General features: G+C 46.1%; 1 protein-coding gene across 4 annotated transcripts in view; it reads left to right on the top strand.

The window, feature by feature from the left end:
* PACS1 (phosphofurin acidic cluster sorting protein 1) overlaps window positions 1-21,714 on the top strand; it is a 69,565-nt gene that overhangs the window by 21,308 nt on the left and 26,543 nt on the right. For 3 of the 4 annotated variants that reach the window (XM_053278603.1, XM_053278602.1, XM_053278604.1), the window contains exons 2-6: window positions 13,542-13,629; window positions 14,538-14,627; window positions 16,306-16,431; window positions 17,481-17,625; window positions 21,281-21,372. In XM_053278603.1, coding sequence (XP_053134578.1) covers window positions 13,542-13,629; window positions 14,538-14,627; window positions 16,306-16,431; window positions 17,481-17,625; window positions 21,281-21,372 — 541 coding nt within the window. Of the gene's footprint in view, window positions 1-5,624; window positions 5,666-13,541; window positions 13,630-14,537; window positions 14,628-16,305; window positions 16,432-17,480; window positions 17,626-21,280; window positions 21,373-21,714 lie in introns of those variants that run through there. The other variant, XM_053278605.1, reaches the window with a different exon arrangement.

Below are 21,714 nucleotides of genomic sequence, written 5' to 3'. Positions count from 1 at the left end.
GGTTTCTTAGCATCTGACTTGTTTCGTTTGCCCTGCGCATTTGGGAGCTACTGCTGGCTGAGTACAGTGTGATTTGCCTTCTGAAATGGCTATCTGATATTTTCATATGAATGAAAATCAATACGAAATTGTCTGGTCTGTATTGATTCTAAATATGAATAGGCAATAACAGGAGACTGGAGATCAAATGTGGGGCAAGAATAATAAAGAGTTATTAATGGGGAGCAAGTGGTGGGTTTCAACTCCCCTGTACTCTAAGGCTGCTTTTCAAAGTGAGATTGGCCTTCTGGAGGGAGTTGGTTCTCCTGATCCCCATACTTGGGCCAGAGAAGAGCTTTTTCTTAACGTCCAATTATGTTGGAGCGATGTGTGTTGAAAGTAAAGTGTTCCACCAAGTTGATGTTGCCTTTACTTTATGTGTATTGCGGGTGTGTTGCGTTTTTATTTCCTCCACATTTGTATTCCACCCTTTTCCTCTTTCAGCAGAGTATAGATTGCATACATATGCTAGAATCTACGTAATAGATAATTTGCATTTGTAACCCCTGCCAACTGAGCAAAGAGGTATGTGTTAAAGTGGGGGTTCACTTATATTTGGCAGGGGGAGAGCAGTTGTCCCTATCCAACCACAGCACAGCATTTCTCCGTGGTCTACCTTGTGTTTCTTTTTAGATTGGGAGCCATTTTGGGGCAGGGAACAACTTTATTTATTTTCCTATGTAAACTGCTTTGGGAACTTGGTTGCCAAGCGATATATAAATATGTACAGTCGTAATCATTTTGGGATTGTCCCATTTTGTCTTTGCATTTTGTCTGAGGGATGACCGTATTAAGGTCACTTCAAGGCTGAGGAGGAATTTGAGTCCAGGTCTTTGTGATCAAAGTCCCAACAACATTGTTAGGAGAGCCAAAGCTCAGAACAGTATCGGGTAGCTTACAGGTCTAAAAGCTACCACTTTGTAAGCTTATTCACACAGCTGCCTTGCTTATGGATGTCCCTCTTATAGCATGTGGGTTTGACTCTGGAATCCTTTGGGACTATTCAGAAATGCAAGGGACCAAAAGCCCATCTAATCTAATCCTGTACAGGATGTAGAGCCTGTATGATTCAGATCTCAATATGCCACAGGCAGAGGACAAAGATGCTCCATTAAGATTTCTTTTTCAGTTTTTCTAGACTAGCCCTTTAGTTGGACAGGCATCTTGTGTATTCCTGTTCTCGTCTTGTGGCACATTTCAGTCTGGGTGATGGTGCTTAACACCTGGAGGTGATGGACATTTCTGCCTTTGAGTAACGTTGAACTGCATTTTAAGGTTACAGATCCTTTGGTTCTTGGTGTGGATCTGGGATGGAAAGTCTTGCCCACGGACAGGTTGCAGGCATCTCAAACCTGGTTGTGTGTGTGACTTAAGCTAGTCCACAACAGCTTCTGGGACACTGAGACGTTGAGATCCTTGGGATTTAAAAGCTGCATAACCTGCCACGTGAAGTCCTCTTAATTTGTGGCAGTGTATGAGCTTGCATTTGTGTTTCATGTGTGTCGGGGCATCTTGAAGAAAAGCAGAGTTCTTTCTGCACTTCACAGCTTCCTGCTTGCTCTTCAGTGGCTGCCAGCAGTCAAAGATGTTGAGAAACAGGGTTCTCTTCTGATGTCAGAGCATGCAAGTCTGAACAAACCTTCTGCTCAGTATCCCGATCTGCAAATTTCCCATTTGCCAGTTCAGGACGTGTTTTGACTTGGCTTAGTGTGGCTCATTGGCTTGGTCATCACTTGGAATGTAGTCCCTGATGAGCAATGGGAGGAAGGCTCTTTCAGATGACCTTGGTTGTCAGCTGTTGAATGTTTCAGCTTTGGAAACATTGGTGCAGAACACGAGAGGGCAAGAGGTTTGCTTAGCCGTCAATGTGAACTGCGAGTCAAATAGTTGTAACTAGTGTGAAAGAAGAGTAATGCGGGGGAGGGGACAAGTAATCCCTCTAGAATGTTGCTCAATTGCGGAATGTATCAAACCCCAGTGTCTGTTTTTCAAATGGATAACACAAATCCCATAGGAAGATTTCATACTTTTTGTCTTTCTCAATTCCCCCTCTCATTACTTGCATTTTGGAGCAAAGAGGGGAATCAGAGGCCAAGGACAGCACGGAAGAATTGGAATGATCCTCAAGAGGCAAAGCCTAAAGGAAGATTGCTCGGTTACCTCCAGCATCTCATCACCCCGACCTCACTTCTTGAGCCTGCAGTACCGGGCACCCAAGGCAGTTGCTCCAAATGGAGAAGCTGGAGGTTGGAATTCCTTGTGCTGTTAGGAACACAGGAAGTATTGAGTTTAGCAGCATGTTCCTAAGTGACCAGATGCCTGTTGTTTCTAACAGCCTCTTTCAGACGTCTCTTATCCCAGAGCAACAAAGAGTCTTTCAGCACCTTAGAGACTAACCATTTCAAAGAAAGCTTTTGTGGACTAGATAAATCATCAAATGAAATGGCCTTGGTTGTCAGGAATATGAAATATACATATGGGGGTGAAGAAAAAAAGTGGGGGGTGAAAATACCTGGGGTCAAAGAGTTCTAGAATGCAAGGGCCACAATCTGTGACAATAGTTATGGGAAATTTTACATGAAAATTATAACCGAATGTACCTGTTGCATCCTGTAATGCTTTGACCCCTCTGCTTGCTTTCCTTCCCCATTTCCCTGTGTATGGATTTGCCAGCTAAGGATAACAACATTTCATGCATCTGATGAAGTGCGCTGTAGTGCACAAAAGTTCGTAACTTGAGTGTCTTAGTCTTCATGGTTTTGCTGCAGCTGATCAGCATGGGGAGCTGGTACCCCAAAGCAACAGCCAAGAGGACTGAGGTGTCAATTTGCATTTGACTCTGAATCTTTCCTCACTTGCTTCTCAGGGTGCTGTCTCCCAACTTGATACTTCAGCTTCATGCCTAGGATCCTGCTAGATAAGCAGGGTAAGTGATTTAGAAACTCCGGTTGAGACTGTGATAGCAAAAGGTACGAAAGAATTTACTTGAGGGAAAGTGCAGCAGAACGTGGCATGAAGGGTTAAACTGACACTAATCCTTCAGGCCGTGCCCTGTTGTACTTTCCCTTGAGTCACTTGGATCAAGGAGGAACACTACCTTTTACTCTCTGACTTGTGACATAAATGAGTATTGTAGCACTGCATTGCTAAGAGAGGAGCATTTCCCTCTGTACAAATGCTGCAATTGATTTCAGTGGGAGAGTTAAGCCTAGGGCAGAACTTCCTCGCCTATTCATTTTCGTGGTGCTTCTCTTCATTTCAAAGGGCTTCACTTTGGCTGAACTTACCTGCTTGCTGGCCTATAATTTATGTTCGTGATCTCTTGACCATGTTAGGAAGTTGGGAGTGTCCTGCAAGTTTGCATGTCCCGCCCCCCCGCTCTTTGGTTCCTTCCCTTCTCCTCTGTCCTAATCTATGCTAAGCTCCTTCGGGCAAGAACTGACTCTTGCTTATGTTCTGTGAAGCACCATGTGTGTTTATGGCACTTGATACATCAGAATTCTGAACCATTAGAAGAATGATTTCCTGTAACTCAGTGTTAGATTGTTGGCATTGGCAACTTTCCCTGTATTTGGCCATGGTTTGTTTGAAAGGCTCTGTACTTTGCAAAAGACCGGGATGTCTGGATCAGGCCCATCCAGTCCAGCTTCATGTGTCCCACAGTGGCCCCTCAGTTGCCTCTGGGGTGCCCATAGGTAAGAGGTGGGGGCATGCCCCCTCCTTTGCTGCTATTCAGAGGCATCCTGCTTCTGAACCTGGAGATTGCCTCTAGCTATCTAGAGGGAAAGACTTGCCCTCCATGAATTGTCTGATCCCCTTTAAAAGCCACCCAGCCTAGTGGCCATCATCACAACACACATCCTCAAGGAATAAGTGTGAAGGATGTGGTTACAGGCCTTGCACTGTTGGTTGCAGAACAGGGTACAAATACTGGCTTTAGAGATCAATAATATTTAGGCATGTAAATAATCTGTATAGCCAGATGACTTTGAAAAGTTTACATATAAGTATTTTGGTGGCATAGGGAGGAGAGGGGTTAAAGTGCCCTCAGGAGGCCCTTTAATTTAAATGGGAGAGAACCCTGGTCTCCTTGTTTTTTTCCTGAACTTTCAAAGACATTTGATTATAGCAGATACTATGCATTTAGACTCTTTCTCAGAGTTAATGCAGCTGTGAAAATGGCTTCCATTTCAAGAACCCATTTCTGCTGCTGCACTCAAAGCATTTGGAAGTTTACAGGATAATTGCACTGTAATTTTTTCACTTAATTGCAGTCTTTCAGCCGTCTTACCAATCAACATTTCCCCTCATTGTTAAACTCTCTTTTTAATGTAATGTGTGCTTTAACACTAGACAAAGGCTCTGTGTGTTTTTCTGTCTGTCAGCTGCAGGATGGAGGAGAGCTTGTTGTTTGCCCGCAGCCAATTTGTATGTATGTTTCAAGAAAAACAAAACGCTTCACATTTTCCTTTTAAATGGCACTTGTAAGATGATGCAAGAATGGATCCAGTTCTGTGCTTTTCAGGACAACTTTCTCTTTCAGAGGTTCTTTCCCTTCAGGAGGTTCCTGTGAAGGTTCTAAGTAGAAAGCTGGGGGTGAGAGAAAGGTCTTTCTGCTTGTGATGGTAAACGGAGGTTCCGGTTCTGCTTGATTTTTCTTGGCCAATTTCCTTTCTTCTGTGGAGCTGGGCAAGTGGCAACCTTCCTGCTAGGCTTGGTAGCTCTTGCTCTGCCTGCACCGAAGGTCATATATGACAGAGACTGACTGATTTGGCTACCGCACTAACTTCTAGCACCCTGGGAGTAGGCTGCTTCTCATACCTATGGAATGCTAAGCCATACACAGCCTGCCGAATTGCTGAGAGTAGAACAAACTGTCCAGAATCTAATCCTGAAGAAATGGAAGATGGTCATAGCATCACCATTAGAGCCAGGCTCTGGGTATGGTTGGGCGAATGAAAGAGCCATATGTAGACCTGCAGATTTAACTTGACATGTTTGGAAACAATCTGGTCATGCTTTCTCAAGATATATGAAAATTAAACTTTGGTTTGCGTATTTTTTTAATTCCTGGTATATGGTCTTTGAACATAAATGAAGTCCGGTTTGTTTGGTTTTTTTAGACCAGGATTCAGGAACATGGCGGTCATAAGGTCCTGGTGAGTGTTCATCAGTTCAGCGCATGTCACGTATGGGGGAGCCAAGGCTGGGAGAAGGATGTAGTGAAACGGGAGCCTGTCCTTCCAACTTGTGTGGACAGATAGTTCTTGCAGGGGTGCTGCATATGATTTGCTTCCACTTGTATCAAAGCAGCAAAGGTGCACAACATGGTAACAGCTAGCAGGAGAATGACAATTAACTAGAGTGTTGATAGCTGAAGCAGTTTGAGTGTTCAACGGTTTCCATCTGCTTGTATATAGTCACAAATGTGGCATTTTTCAAAGGGGTTAAAGCTTCTGTTGTTAACGCCCCCTTGCAGTCACTCTTCATCTGCATCCACCCCCTCAATGCCAGGGAAAGTCTGTTTTCTGAAATATTTTTAGTGCGTATCCAAGCATCCTCTTTTTTCCCTTTTTCTTTTTGGCCTAACGCAGAAATGTATGCCGGGTTTTGCTCGGTTCCTGTGGTAAGAATCATTCCAGCCAAGATGGGGGAGTGGTCTGCCTGGGCTCAAGGCAGCTTCAGATGTTCGTCGAGGTATTTTTCAAAGGCTTTGGGTTTGCACAGGGGAAGCAGCAGCCAGCCAGTGTGAAGATTGGAGCGAGAACACAGGCAGGCGTCCTCCGGAGTGCTTCATTTTGAGCTGACTCAGAGCAGGAGAGGATTTAAAAACTCCCCAAAGCTCTCATGGCTACAAGACAGCAGCCTTGGGCAGAGAGCTGCGGCCACTGTTTCCCGCCTCGCCTACCAGCCAAAGCCCCCCTCGGCCGATGCGGAATGCAGATCTGCTTGTGTGCCGTATGTGATCTGGATGGGCTGTGGGGGGGGGGCATTTCCCCTGCGCCGACTTCATTCCCGAAGCTTCCCATTGGTTGTGCTTTTTAGCATCAGCAATTGAGCTTGTGTTACAAAATGACTCGGTTTCCCGAATCCCGCCGCCCCCCGCCACCCCCGCCTTCAGACCCATTGCTCTGTTTAACTTTCAGCTGCCCTTAAACGTTATTGGCTGAATGCCAGCCCTTCCAGAGCCGTTTCGCCAGTTTCCCCCTTTAATGTGAAAAATAGCCAGAATGGCCGTTCTCCCCAGCCTGTGGCTTAATGAAGCATGAAGAAAGCACATTAAGGGCTGGCCACCCCCCTGAAAGCGAGGCATGTTCCATTTTTTTTTTTTTTTTAAACGCAAGAAAGGAGAAATGTCACCTTGTGCACGAAAAACACAGTTGCTAAGGTCTGGATTCTGTTTCCTTTGATCAACGAACAACTGGCTCGATCAGGCTCAGTTTCTGAGCGGGGGGGGGTAGATCAACAACTTGGCCTATTTGACTTGATACGACTGAAATCTGGTTCTAATACTCAGCATGTTGCAGATTAGGGCTTTCCCCCCATAGAACTGCTGCTATCCAAGCAAAGGAAGTTGAGTTGGCTAAGAGGTAACTATAGACAAAGAACTGTCCGGCATGGAGGCCACTGCAGCAAAGGCCCTTCCTCATAATCCTTTACAAAACACCAATTATGGGGTCTGACCCTGCAGAAATCCAGCTGATGACCCAGCCCTAGAGGGTTTCTAATCTGCAGCTGAGAAAACAGAGAATATTTTTGCACTGTGAGCTTTTCTGTGCAGCTTAGCCTTGGATTTATCCTTGAACCCTGACAGTGTGCCTAAGCTCTGGTGCCTAGAGAATATAACTGATAAATCTTGGTATGCGTCGGCTAAAACGTAGATGTCATTTAACAAAGCTTTCTGCATAGGAATTTCCGTTCACTTAAATTGCTTCCGGCGGTCTGCATAAGTGGGCTGCATAACTGGCAGTTTAAAAAGTAGCTAAATGAGTTATATTGGCCGGTTTCAGGGGATGTCTTTAAGGTCCCATGTTGGGCAAGAAAATGTCCAATATAGAGAGGCCTCTCTGCCAAACATCCTCTGTAACAGCTAGTGAGTATATTCCAGACATTCTGGGTTTTTTGCTTCAGTTACATTGTAGCATTCTGTTTGCCTTCAGGTTCATGGTACAAGCTTGGAGTTGGTAACGGAAAGTTGATTACAGGACTGCGAAGTCTGTGAGCATAAAGCTGGAATACTTTGTACGGCTGCTATCCCCGCATCTTGCTGGCTCTCTTACCTCTGCCTTGATGACCTTGTCTTCCTCTGACATGTCAGTTCCTACCAAAGATCTCATTGGTGTTGAGAATCTCTGTCTTGAAAGCAGGTTTGTTTAAGCAATGTGTACAGAGTTGGCAGTGATTGATTCTGAACGGGCCATCGGAGCCGTGTGGCACACACAGGATCTGCTGCTTGGGAAATTATGTCAGGCATCAGCGGCACCGTTCTGCTCCTGAAGTCTCCTTCTCATTTATGTTTGCTGTGAGCTAGCAGAGCTTCCATATTCTGCTGCACACCTGCCTGCTCCACTGGTGTTCATCTGTCTCTTTCTCTGCCCGTCCTTTAGAATTTGCTGCTGTTTGGGGTTCATTGATTTGAGCAGATGAGGGATAGATGGACTATGGGAGACCTAACCAATCTTGATGCATGTGGTGAACTCGGAAATGATTTCGATTGCAGTTCGCCCATCCCTCTTTCTCCGTATATTACTCTTGTTTTTGTTTTTTTTTACCAGCTGACAAAGATGAGGGCTTCTCCTTGGAAAACAGGCTTTCCTTTAAGGTTGGGTGGGAGCCTTATTATGGTCCACCCACTGGACTCAAGCCAGCTGTGACCATCTACTCCACAGTCTCTTTCCTGGAGAATCACCATTTGAGATGTCCAGATAACGTTGATCTAAATGATCTAGGACCAAGGGCTCTCAGGAACTGCCTCCACACATATGAATGGGCCTGAGGCGAGAGACCAACTATTGCTGCCCTGCTCTCGTGGGTGGGCTCAAGGAGCAGGGCCTTTTCTGTGGCTGCAGGGAAACCATGGAATACCCCCTGCCTATGGAGGTTCGCATGACCCCATCGCAACTTGTCTTGGCAAGCAGCTATGGAACGTGAAACATGTTGTTGTGTACCTCGGGCTGCTCCCCTACCCCCACACCTTTAACTTAGCAACCAGGGTGTGTGATCAGTATTGGGACCATGGTGCAAGCCTAGGGGTTTGCAGTGGTGCCTTTGGGGGCAAATAGCTGCTTCGAGGGAAGCCAGTTTTTGCAGGAAAACCTGGTGCAAAAGATGTAGCCCACCCTTGCCACTGTCCTGATCAGACTTGTCCACCACGCACAGCTGCTATTTAAATTAAGAGAAGGGGATGTGTTATCATCCTAACTTGGCCCTGAGGTTTTTCTGGCAAACGGTTTCTGATGTAGTCTTTAATACAGGGTGGATTTTTTTTTTGCTGTTGGTTAGTCTGACTGATATGTTGTTTATTATTTATTTATTTGATTTATATACCGTTATTTATTTATTTGATTTATATACTGCCCTTCCAAAATGGCTCAGGGCGGTTTACAATTAAACGTTGGTTTTAATATTACTTTATTCTTATTTTTTGATATATTGTATTAATCACAACAAAACTTTTATAGAAAGGCAAGAGAGACATTCTGATTGGGAGAAGAGGCATCTAGTGCATTTGGGCTGCAGTAGACAAATGCGTGTGTATTGCGTATGTGACTTGCCCCTAGAAGTGTTGACCAATATTGTGCCTGAGTCAATAAGATATGGATAAGTGGTTAACCATTGGTTTCAAAAGCATGAGGTACGTGCTTTCAGACTGCATAGCTTGTGGGACCTCTTACAACAAATGAATAGCTCACTTCTTTTGCTTTTCAGTGACACTATGCTAGCTGTTCTGTAGCCTTGGTAGCCAGGTGACATGAGCCCACATCCAAATTTTTAATTGACTTTTCACCAAGATATCAACATTTGAATACACTGAAGAACCTTGATGGTGTGAAAATGTAAAAAAGAATAAATGCAATTTGTCACACTTGCTGTTAAAGATTATTACTATTGACTCCAAAAGTAAATTCATTCAAGACCCTTTAGTATTGTTGGTTATATTTGATTTATTTTAAAATGTATATCATACTTTAGAGCCCCAAGAAGCTCTAAAAGTAGCTTATAAAAGCTTCTCACAAGAAAATAATGTTAAAATCTAGTATTGGGAGCAGCTCCTACTGAGGTGAAGAGGTGTGGCTCCGTGGTTAGAACCCGGATCCCTTGTTGTGGAAGACCAAGACTTTAAGACCTGTGGCTGTCAACTGCTGAAACAAGAACTCTCTGTGCTGCATTGGGTATAAGAAGGAAAAACCCTTCCTTAAAGGATTTTCAGGAGACTTGTTTGCTAATATTTGGCCTGAGGAAGAGAGAAGAAATGCATTTGCATAGCCATCATGGCCGTGGGCCCTCAGCAGTTCTGAATATTTTGGAAGTTCTCAGCTCCACTGATAAATGGAGAAAAATTTAATTGGCTTTTAAAGCTTTAGTTGATTAATCAGTGGATTAAAGCTTGCTGCCCTAGGAGATGCCTAACAGTAATTAACCACAGCTACCCAAGGGGAACGGCTAGTTGGCTACCCTACGCTTGACCTTTTTCTTAATTTGCATTGAAAGCTTTGGGGACCCAAGTCGTAGTATAGGTGGAGCTGGAGCCTTTGTGTTGAGTGACACCCTTCCTTGAGACTTCCTGCAAAAATGCCTTAGTAATTGGTTTCAGAACACAAGTTCTCAAACTTAGTCACAGTGGACTCTCCCCAAACTTGTAGAAAAATTAGTTTGAGTAATGCAGTGCAGACCCAAGTGAGCACATTCAGTTCACAGGACAGCTGCCAAACTCTTCTTCTCAAGGGAATGGGAGTAATTTGTTTTTAATTTGAGGGGAGTGAGAGGATATGAACACATAAAGCTGCCTTTTCCTGAATTAAACCTTTATTCCATCCAGCTTAGTCTTGCCTGTGTCGATTGGCAGCATCTCTTCTATCTGAAGATGCCATGGTTTGAAACCAGGAACCTTTTGCACGCAAAGCATATGGTTTATGAAGACGGATATTTATATACCCCTTTATATTTTAATTGTATTGTTTCCTCCCCCCTTGTTGTGCTGGTCATAGACCATAATAAACTTTGATTGATATACCCCTTTTCAGCAAAGGTTCCCAAAGCAGTTGACGTAAATATGAATGGATAACTAACTAAATAAATAAAATGGCTCTACTGGGGATGGATAGGGTCGAGTTGCTCTCCCCCTGCTCAGTAAAGAGACTCACCGCTTTGAAAAGGTGCCTCTTGCTCAGTGCGCAGGAGACTTGCTACTGAGTTCTGACTCGATTTCACCTTCGGAGCTTTGAGGTATTGTGAGAGCCTGCGATTTGACATTGGGTTTCCAAAGGGAAGGGAAGCAAAGTAACTTGGGAAAATGAAGGGGGTTGATCTCTTGGCCCCAATAGGTGATATCAGGCAGGTCAGCTAATGGGGAAACACACTTATTTATTTTATTTATTTATTTGATTTATATACCGCCCTTCCAAACTGGCTCAGGGCGGTATATAAATCAAATCAAACTTCCGCTCACAACTATGTTTGTTAAAGCCCAAATTGGAAAAAGACTCTTGAATCCCTAGATAGAGTGAGGGGTTCAGGCCACAGATGCAAAAGCCTCTTCAAAATCTTGATTTTGAGCTTGTTTGCTGTTTGGAAGTTATGCACACGGGTTTTTGGCTTTTGTCGCTTCCTCTGTCTGCCCAAAGACACTTTGCCCTTGATCGGGTTCCCTTCCCCACCCCTTCTCTAACTTCAGGAGTTAGGCTTCAGCTGTCTGTGTTGGAGCCAGTAAAACAGCATGGAGAGTGGAAATAGGCTTTTGTTTACATGGAGAGAACTCCGAGGCTAATCTTTACAAGGACTTCTGGGAAGAATCTGCTGCTCATCTTTCCTCTCTGCTGTTTATCCCTTATCTCTGACCGAAGAAAGGCCCTGCCTTAGACATACCTCTGGAGTGCTGAATTACCATGAGTGCTGATCTGAAAAGTTAGCACATTGAGCCTCCTTTCCTTTTTTTTTTAAGCAACAAGTTTCAGAGCTTCAGTTTTACTGACCTAACTAGAATATAAGCTTCAGGATGTCCCCCCTGCTAACTGGGCAAAGAGGCACCTTTTAAACGTGGCGATTCTCTTTATTTAGCAGGGGGAGAGTAACTGGCCCTCTCCACCCCCAGCACAGTATATCTCCAGTGACTGTCGCTGGTGTCTGTCTTACGGTGTGTATTTGTAAAGATTGTGAACACTTTGGGGTCAGGGAGTCATCTTGTTTATTTATTTATCATTTCTCTGTGTAAACTGCTTTGGAAACTTTTGTTGAAAAGTGGTATATAAATATTGGTTGTTGTTATAATCTTTGGAAATGGTCTGTGACTAAGGCAGTCTTGCAACCGATCAGCAAACGCTTTGTCTTAATACCTGCACCCTTCTTGTATGCAGCCACAGCGGCTCGAATAGTATATGCGCAGAAATGGAAAGACAATAAAATGCCCTCAAAAGAAGATTGGTTGATAAAAATTTTTGGAATATGCGGCGATGGCAAAACTTACAGCACTTATAAGGGATGAAAATTTGGAATGTTTCAAAGAAGATTGGGAACCATTTTTACTTAAAGAACGATTTTTCTAATATGGACGTTTCCGTGGAGTTTGAAATATAGTAATAACAGCAGGTTGGGTTGGGTAAAATTGAGTAGCAATGTGGAGTACGTATGTTTTGAATTATTATAGCAATGGTTTATATGTATAGTTAATGTGAACCGCGCACACAGGTAAGCGGGAAGTCAATGTTTACTTAATCAAATAAATGAATGTAGTTGGATTGTAAAGCTATTGTAAAAGCCAATAAAATTTTAAAATGCAAAAAAACCCAAAACCAACCTGCACCCTTCTCCTCCTCTGGAAACCTCCGAGTGGCTTGCGTAGGGCTCTCATCCATCTGCTGATCAGGGGCATAGCAATGTTACTTCCTACACTGGGTGTTCCCAGACCAAGTATTTCTGGGGAAATCCCAAGCATCGTGTCACCTACGTGCTTGCAAACATTGTCCTGGCTTCTAAAGCAGACCGGTGGACAGACACCTTAATTCGAGCCCCCAGGAACTGGGAAGACTTTCCCCCCAAGCCCTAAGGTCAGAGATTCTTGTCCCGTTCACAATATCCAAATGCCTTAAACATGCGTTTCATTCGCTAGGAAGCCAGCTAGTGAAAATGGGCTTCCTACCGGTGTGCAATTAAACTTTGTGTGGTTTTGAAATGTCACAGTGATAGTCAGGTCCCAGCTGGTTTCCTTCCTATGCCCGTGAGAGCTTTCGCTTACCTTGTCACTGAGGTAGAATTTGGGCAAGGGTCGACTAAGGGTATCAGCTGCAGTGGCTCAGTTGGGAAGCAGCTTGCCTGGGGAGCAAGAGGCTGTTAGTTCGAATCCTCGCCGGTGTACTTCCCAGACTGTGCCTAGTAAATATAAATATAAAGGAAGGTGCTGGAGGTGGATGCTAACTTCAGTGACAGCGGTAAAGGCATCAGCTCATAGTGTATGGGAGGAAGGCAATGATAAACCACTCCTGTATTCTACCAAGAAAACCACATGGTCCTGTGGACGCCAGGAGTCGATGCCGACTTGATGGCACAATCTTTCCTTTCTTTTTGACGCCCAGGCTTGGTAGTTGCCTGTTTGTGTCCTGAAGTTGCCAAGTGCAGAAAACCTTGTTTGCTTTTAATCCTATCTTACATGGCATCTGGTATCAATGTTGTGCTCTGTCTGTTGCCCACTCAGAGCCTCGAGGGTTGAGCAAGCAAGAGAGAATAGAATGATTTTGTCTCCTTGTCAGAAGCACAGCAGGTTGTGTGCCTTCTGCTCTATGGATTATATTCCTGTTAGGATCCCGACTTTCTTTGGGAAAGCTTTGTAATAAACACAGGTATTTATCTGGTGGTTTTTACAAATGAGATGAAAAACACTTCAGCCGCCAAGTGCCACTTGGAAATCTGTTTTCAGTGCCTCTTCACATTCTTGAAGCTGACAGCCTTTCTCATTCAAGTTTTGGTTAGCCAAATAGAGGCAGACCACTGCCTTACAAACACGGACAGCGTTGCTAGCCTCTTCGCACTCCCCACTGCGGTTTATGTTTCAAAAGCCTGGAAGTGCTGGCAATTACTGGAAAGACAACTTGCTCTGTTGAAGAAATGGCTATTCAAAGAGCAGAGGCAGGGAGGTTGCAGCTTTTCGGAAAGGCCAAGCCGACCTCCTCTCTACAAAGCGATGGCCAAATGTGGCTGTGTAGAAGTTTTTGCTCTCTCCCCGCCTGCTCTAGGAGTAGTTGTAAGCTGCCTTTTTTGATGCCTCTTTTTCTTCCTCTCCACCCAAACAGGTTGTTCAGTTTGACCTTGAAAAAGCTCATCATGCTCAAAGAGATGGACAAGGATCTAAACTCTGTGGTCATCGCAGTGAAGTTGCAGGTACATATATATGTAGGGAGTGAGGAGGTTCCAAGGTATATAAGGGTATATTAGCCAAAGCAAGGATCTCCAGCTCTGCATAGCTGTGGGAGGGTCCCTTTCCTTTCCTCGTCATCCTCCGTGTTTGAATCCAAGTGTTGCAGAAGTCACAATGCCTGGCATCCTAAAGCAGGCTTCTTTCACAGAGGCCATTTAGCTTCTCCTCCAGTGCTGAAATGCTAAACTGGAGGACTCAAATGAAGGAGAGGAACAGAGAAGAGAACAAGTAGGGAAGAGGAATTCAAAGCACGATGCGATACAGCACTGTGCGCCCAAAGGGGTTATAGTTGGCCATAGTTTCCTCTTTCCTCCAATGATAGGGGTCAGATTCATCCTTAGGAGAACTTTCTCTCCCCAAGAGTTATGTGGGGGGCACAGACCCGAGGCTCCCATTCGGATCTGTGCTCCTATTCCTGTTAAGGAGTTATTGGGAGTTGGAGACATCCTTTTGTCCCCATGAGCACTTCTTCCCCCTCTCCCATTGTGGAGCAGAGTAGAGGAAGCACTTGGGAGGTAGGGGATTCAGCCTTGCCTCTCTCCCTTTGCCATGGAATGAGCTGTCTAGCTGGGAGCCTTGGACCCCAGTTGATTATGTTGGCTGTCCAGAGGGATGGCCCAGTTGGTGGCTATAATGCGGTCATCCATTTCAAATCAACCCTCTTATGAACATGAAACCTTTGGAAATGGGCCAACCCCTTAGATTGGGCCAACCGGTGTGGGCTGCTGCTTTCCTCGGTTGCTTCCCTGAGGTTTTTTGGTGGGTTGGGGGAAGGCTTGCTGAAGTGGCCCAGCATTTTCTCCACCTTTCGCAAGCACGGAGAACTGGCAAAAATGTGGTCCATGCCTCCCTTGATCTTTGTGGCCTGCAGGGTTCAAAGAGGATTCTGAGATCCAATGAGATTGTCTTGCCTGTCAGTGGACTTGTGGAAACGGAGCTTCAGTTGACCTTCTCGTTACAGGTAAAGGCAGCGTACATGCTTGGCAGAGTGCTGACATGGCTGAGTATTTTGGAATGCTCCGTGCTTTGCAGGAGGGTGTTTTACGCATAGATATTCCCCAAGGCATTAGTGAGCAAAGCTGTCTGTGGAGCCGAATACTTTTGATCCCAAAGAGCTTTTTCCAGTTGCGGCACTCGCCACAGCACGGCTGAGTTGCTTGTGGGAAAGGGCACTGGCAGCAGCCTTGGCAGCCCCAGTTCCCGATAGCATATTTCGAAGGTGTTGGGACTGCAGTAAAGAAAGTGCCCCTCAAGCACCACCAGGATCTGCTGAATGAACCTGCCGGTTGGTGCTGCAGATCATCCTCTGGTAGCTTCCATCCTCATCCTGTTATAGGTTTTGAACAATAAAGGTGTTCTGTGCCTGCTCTGACCTGCAGCATCTCTTTGGAGTGGCTTTGAATATCCTCTTCTCTCCTTGTCCCGTCCCACAATCCCTTCTCTGACTGCGCAGCACACAAAACAACTGGTCTCCGGTTGTTGTGTTTCCTATTTTACCTGTGGCAATCTTGAAAACTGTGTGAAGTGCTTGGAGATTTTTGAGGGAAGAGAGCTGTGAAATGTGAAATCTGCTTGCAGCCATACCGCCCTCCGCCTAGGATCCCACACTCTTCCCACTGGATGCCTAGCATGGTCGATTTTCCGATCTGCATGTGATGCTCTTGTCATGTGTTGAAGATAGCTTTCCAGGCTGTTTCCCCTCCCCTTTCCTCCAGGGAAAACATCAACCTTTTTTGCTTTTGCACTGCATACATAGCCATTTCCCAGCACAAAGGAGGCGAAGGCTCTGGGCCTGTGGAGCACTGTATAAATTGTATGCATTCTGGACTGCATTGTTTAGCTTCATTGACGCTCAGCGTACGAATGAAGCTTTTAAAGCATTTGAAAAGTTTATCTAAGATGCATCAGACAGGACTTCTGTGCTGTCCTTCTCCCCTGGCTAGTTAATGCTGGTATGCTTGACCAGCCAAGAGGGAATGGATTCTAGGTGTGAGGAGGAGCTCTTCATTTCAACCAGGGCCTTTTTCGAGACTAGTTCCGACCATTTCTCTTGGAGCTGTGTTCATTAGGAAAGCAAAATGTTGAATTGTGTGTTTACTGGGTCCATTTTGGACCCTGTCCCATCTGCCTCGTACCTCAACACAGCAACTGCTCCTGCAGCGCTTCCTGACCCTAGTCAGCAGGCTGATGGGACATCCCTCTCCTAAAGCTTCCAGTGTTTCCCATGGCAATGCCATCCTTCTGAAGACATGAAACATGTAGATAGCACATTGCACGCCAGGCATATGCAGCCTCACTTGAAGCTGTTTGAAATGGGCTCCCTGCTGATCTGACGAGGATCATTGCCAGGAGGGATGTGACGTTTTGGGATCAAAGCAGGGCGGCTTGGCTGACAGGCCTGCTCCTAAGCTCTCTCTGGGACCTTCTTGGTGTGCCATTGATTCCCCAAATAGGTGCAGAGGAGTGCTGCGTTCTCTTTGCTTGGCAAAGAGCTGGAAACCTTGCAGTTTGTTGACTCAGCTGGGACTAGTAAAAGTGTACCTTTCCGTCTGCTCTCCTCACGATGGGACTAGTTGCTTACTGTACGAGTTTGGTCTGCTGCCGATTTGCATGTCACTTCCTTTGGGTTCCTCTTGCAGTACCCCCACTTCCTGAAGCGAGATGCTAACAAGCTGCAGATCATGCTGCAACGGAGGAAGCGCTACAAAAACAGGACCATTCTGGGCTACAAAACCCTAGCCGTGGGACTTATCAACATGGCTGAGGTAAGGCAAGTGGAGATGGCTTGAGCTCTTTCTGCCAAGTCGATGGCGCTGGTGAAATTTCCTAATATCCCCTACCAAAATCTCTTGTCAGGAAAGTGGGAATCCTTTCATTTTCCCCAGGTTGTCTCAAACAGTGATGAAAGTGCATAGACATGTGCATAAACATGCATGCGTACAAAATGGGTTTGGAGAGATGTGGATTTGGACAGTGAAGCTGGGATAACCCCGATTCCTGCCACCCTCATAAGTGGACTAAAAGTGGCTGCGTAGCCTCTCGATGCATGCCCACTGGCAGTGGTGGGTACCCGTAAAGTTGCTTAAAGTGCCTTAAGCAGCTAGGGGTTTTTTTTGTGCGCCTCTCTTGGGGATCTCAAGGTCTGTCATGGAGCCTGCTTCCCAACCTTGCACTTGGAATGCATCTTTGGGGAGCAGAGTGGGTTTGGAGGCTGGCAAGCCTTGCCTTGCAAGTGGGTAGGGGATGCCCAAGGCTTGTTGGCTTGTTCATCCACCACTGTTCCCTTTAAGGCACGCGTGTGTGTGTGTGTGTATGCGCGTATGCGCACGCTCACACGTTTTTGGATGTCCACTCAGTTCCTTTGAGATCCCGCTCAGGTTGAATCAGGAAGGCCCCACTCTGAATGCAAGTGTGCACATGATACTGCCACCCAGAACAAAACTCATTCCGCACACAGATGAAGGAAATTAGAGAGAACACTGTCAGCTGCCGGCCCCCAGCAGTACTGTGCTTGGTGAAGGCTGGAGAGAGACAGCAGGAAGAAGGAATTTTTCAAGCACATACTTCTTGCTCCGTCCCATCTCGGACTGATCTTTTTGCTTTGGTCTCAATCCGACTTCTGACTGTGACAAACTTTTTTTCTAGACTGATGGACAGTTAGCTGGTATCCTTGCCCACTCCCGTTTTTGTTTGTGTTTTTGGTTTTTTGGCCCTCCAACTTCTAGGAAATGAGATGGGGTGCTCTAACCACTTAGCTCCGTTTGTTTAAGCTTTCTGTGTGCTCCCCTGAGATGACGCCGTGTTCCTTCTCCAGGTTATGCAGCATCCAAGTGAAGGAGCCCTGGTGCTTGGACTCCACAGCAACGTGAAAGACGTTTCAGTCCCTGTTGCCGAGATTAAAATCTATTCTCTGTCCAGCCAGCCGATCGACCATGAAGGGCTCAAATCAAAATTATCAGGTAAGGAGAGATCTTGTCAATACATTCCTTGGCTTCTGAGCAATCCCAGTAGCTGACATGTACTGCCAGGAGGCAGTCTGTTGATGACGGCTGTCAACTACCAGCTATACGTGGAGCACTGCAGGCCTTTCTAATACAGGCAGACTCTCCCCACCATCCATTTGCTCTGCAACTTGGAACCAAACTGCATTGTTTCCGGTTTCCTGATGTGGTAGTTCTGCTTATCGTGGATATTTATATCAAGCCAAGAGCCTTTTAAAGTCACTTTTATTTCCTTTTATTTCTGTCTAAGTAGATTGAAGGGTTCACCACCCAGAAATTCTAAAGCAGATTTGAAATGTTCAGATTTAACATTAACAGAAGGTGCAGAAGAGGGCAACCAAGATGATCAGTGGCCTGGAGCATCTTCCTTAAGAGGCAAGGCGACAACATCTGTGGCTTTTTAGTTTAGAAAAAAGACGACTGAGGGAAGACATGATAGATATCTACAAAACTATGTATGGAGTGGAGAGAGAGAGAGATTTTTCTCCCTCCTTCACAACACCAGAACCAGGAATCATCCCATGAAACTGATGGCCAAGAAATTTAGACCAACAGAAGGAAGTACTTTTTCACACAGCACATAATTAATTGATGGAATTCTCTGCCACAGGATGTGGTGAAAGCCATCAGCTTGGATGGCTTTAAAAGGGGCCTAGACAAATCCATGGAAGATGGGTCTATCAGTGGCTACTAGTCTTGATGACGATAGGCTACCTCCGAATCCCAGTTGCAGGGCAGCAACAGTAGGAGAGAGGACATGCCCTCACCTCTTGCCTATGGCTTCCCAGAGGCATCTGGTGGGCCACTGTGGGAAAAGGAATGCTGGACTAGATGGGCCTGATTTGGCAAAGCTGTACTTATGGAACACTGGTTTGTTATCTTTTCTGCAAGGATCTGCAGACTGTAATTCTGGCCACAGACCATTGCTTCTGTTTCCTACCACACACCTAAATGTTTAGGTATTTTGGTGAAGGAGCATAAGAATCTCTTTCTACAGAGGACTCTGGGCATTCCTGTGGTTCTGTGGGAGCAGAAATACACTTATTAAACTGGCTTAGTTTGGGAGCAGTAAATGTGCCTTGGACCATCTAGCCCTGTGATCTGGTGAATTATCAGGCTGTCCTGCCCACTTATCCAATGTGGCTTTCTGTTCTATAGTGCTTGCATGTTGGTACCCATCTTGCTTGTGCTGATGAGCCGGGCCACCATTCAGTGGTAGAGCACAGTCTTTGCTTTCAGAAGGTCCTGGGTTCAGTCCTTAGTGGGGGGGGAGGTGTCTCTGTCTTAGGCTGGTTAGGACCCTTTCCTGAGACCTTGGTCCACTGGCAACCTTTACAGTAGACAGTACTCAGCTGGCTAGGCATAAGAGCTGGTCTTTGTGGTAGCAAGCATGAATTGTCCCCTTTGCTAAGCAGGGTCTGCCCTGGTTGCATTTGAATGGGAGACTCCATGTGTGAGCACTGTAAGATATTCCCCTTAGGGCAGGCCTGTCCAACTTAAGACACCCCTAGCTGTTTTTGGACTACAACTCCCACAATCCCCAGCCACAGTGGCCGATAGCCAGGGATTATGGGAGTTGTAGGCCAGCATCTGCAGGAGGGGCCAATGTTGAGCAGCCCTACCTTAGGGGATGGGGCCCAGCTAAGTTGAAGAGCACCTGTATGCTTGCATGCATAAGATTGCAAGCTCCTTTCCTGGCATCTCCAAGATAGGGCTGAGAGAGGCTCCTGCCTGCAACAGTGATGAAGCCGCTGCCAGTCTGGGTCGACAGTACTGAGCTAGATGGACCAATGGTCTGACTCGGTATAAGGCAGCTTCCTGTGTCCCTAAGGAAGTTTCATCTCTTGTGTGTTGCATACATATTTTGGCATAAAGTTTTGACAAGAGAGGTCTTGGTAGGGGAAGAACACCCCTGTTCATTCCAGCCATGTTGGGGCGATGCCAGCTCTCCTGCCGAGCAGATGAGATCACCGGTGCACAGCTACTGCTTAGCAACCTGTGGGGCAGGGGAATGCTGGGTCGCCCATCTCAACGTGTGTGACTTGCCAGAGAACCACCCCAGAGCTTCTTGGAGCCTCGGCTCAGCAACGTCCACTTGCGCTGTGCCTTGTTTTGACAATCCAGCCTAATTCCTTCCAACATGACTATATTTAGCCTTCTGTCTTGGTATTCTCTGCTTTACGACGTGCGTGCTCCCGGATGGCTGCCTGGGCAATAAATCTGGTTGCTAGGGAAACGGATGGAGATGTAGGCTCCGTGTTGGATTTATCCTGATATTTGGGTTTATTACCAGCAACATTGTGAGTGACCAGATGCGAGAGAGAGAGAGAGAGAGCCGGGAACCGAGATGAAGTCATCACTTGACGCTCCAGGGTGGCAGGTTCCAGAGTTCTACACTCATAATGTGGAAAACGATTGGTGGTGTGCTCTTTGTGGTGGCGAAGGAGGTCATATGTAATAGGTGAAGCTCTCCTGAAAATGTGTAGAGTAAACTCGGACAGATTTAAAAATAATAATAATAAGTATTTGGTGTGTACCCTACCCAGCCTCCAAAGGGGCCTCAGAGGTGCCACACATGGAGGTATGGAAGGTGCCATACTTCCCAGGGCACGGAAGACTAGAATGGTTGGGAGTCGTTTGCCTGTTGCAAGGACGTTTTCGGTTGAGGGAGAGAGAAGCCTCTGCTTTTTGACTGGCTTGTCCTGAATGCAGGATCATTGGGCAACGTTTCTCTGCTCTGTATTCTGCTCTATATTCTCCCCACCTTTCTCACTAATTGCTTCCTCCCAGATACCCAGAGTCTGACGCTTTGCGGGGGCCCATGTATTGGCCTTGACAGACCATTTGATGGGCCCAATAGGGCAGTTGTGCATCTTCAGTTCTGCTACTTTGCTTATAAGCCTCAGCCCCACGGAGGACTGATTAGCTGTCAGTCTGAATGAGAAAAATCAAGTCTGAATGCGCCCAGGGGGGCTATGCAAGTGCAATGATTTCCATAGCTTCTGAAGCTGGCTGGGCAGACCCGAGCTGACAATCTGAATGAGAGTTTTAAATGCAGATGGGATCCCTCTGGGTGCTTCCTGAAGATGGGGGAGAGGCCATGTTCCTCAGTTGTGGCCCAGAATTGCTGGCATTGTATCCGATTCTATTGTATCAGAGACGCAAGTTTTGGGCGGTATAGGAATATTTTAAATGAATAACTAAATAAATAATGCTGGAACACCCCCCAGCCCAAAAGCATGGTGGAGTATCTCTAAGACCATGTGAACGGGAGCAGACCATTGCTGGTGTTCCTGCTGAATTAAAGTCCTAAGCTGACATGCTGCAAGAGGATATTTACGCAAACACCCCTGTGTTTGTCCTGGGACTCGCTATTGGGCTCTCTAGCATCGGTGTGCACAGGGGCAAGGTGACATGTGAGAAGGGAGGGGGCGGGGCAGCCCTCGCTTGCTGAATTAAACGTGGTTGACGCCTTGCCTTGAGTTGGACTGAGCTTGTGCACTCTTGGTTCCAAGATCTCCCCATGCATCAGTCTAGCTCCAGTTCCACGCCAGAAAAGCAATAATGCCTGGTCGCAGATCAGTCACGGTGGCTTCTGGCAATTGTCTTCCAGATCGGTCACCTGACATTGACAACTACTCGGAGGAGGAGGAGGAGAGCTTCTCTTCTGAACAGGAAGGGAGTGATGACCCCTTGCATGGGCAGGTGAGCATCTCCTTTCACTTACTACTACTGCTACTACTACTACTATGGATATTCATATATCCCTTTCAACAAAGGTTCTCAATAAGAGGCTTTCAAACAGTTTCTGTTTTGTTTCGGTTTTTAAGGTGAACAAAAGCTAACCCAAGGGCAAGAACCTAATTGGGAAACAAAGGAGCCTCAGAAATAGTTGCTCACACAGTCCCCCCTGAAGCCATTTAAAAAGGGCGCAATGTAGCAGAAGGGCGTGGCGTGGAGACACGGCGCTTTGAACGCTGATGGCTGGCTCCACAAAGGTTAGGTAGATGGCAAGCGCTGCTGACCCTTTCCCAGTCCGTGCTGTCG

Source organism: Hemicordylus capensis, chromosome 14, assembly GCF_027244095.1.
Source record: "Hemicordylus capensis ecotype Gifberg chromosome 14, rHemCap1.1.pri, whole genome shotgun sequence".
Taxonomy (NCBI): domain Eukaryota; kingdom Metazoa; phylum Chordata; class Lepidosauria; order Squamata; family Cordylidae; genus Hemicordylus; species Hemicordylus capensis.
The sequence above is the reverse complement of the archived record's forward strand: the minus strand, read 5'-3'. Positions and strand labels throughout refer to the sequence as shown.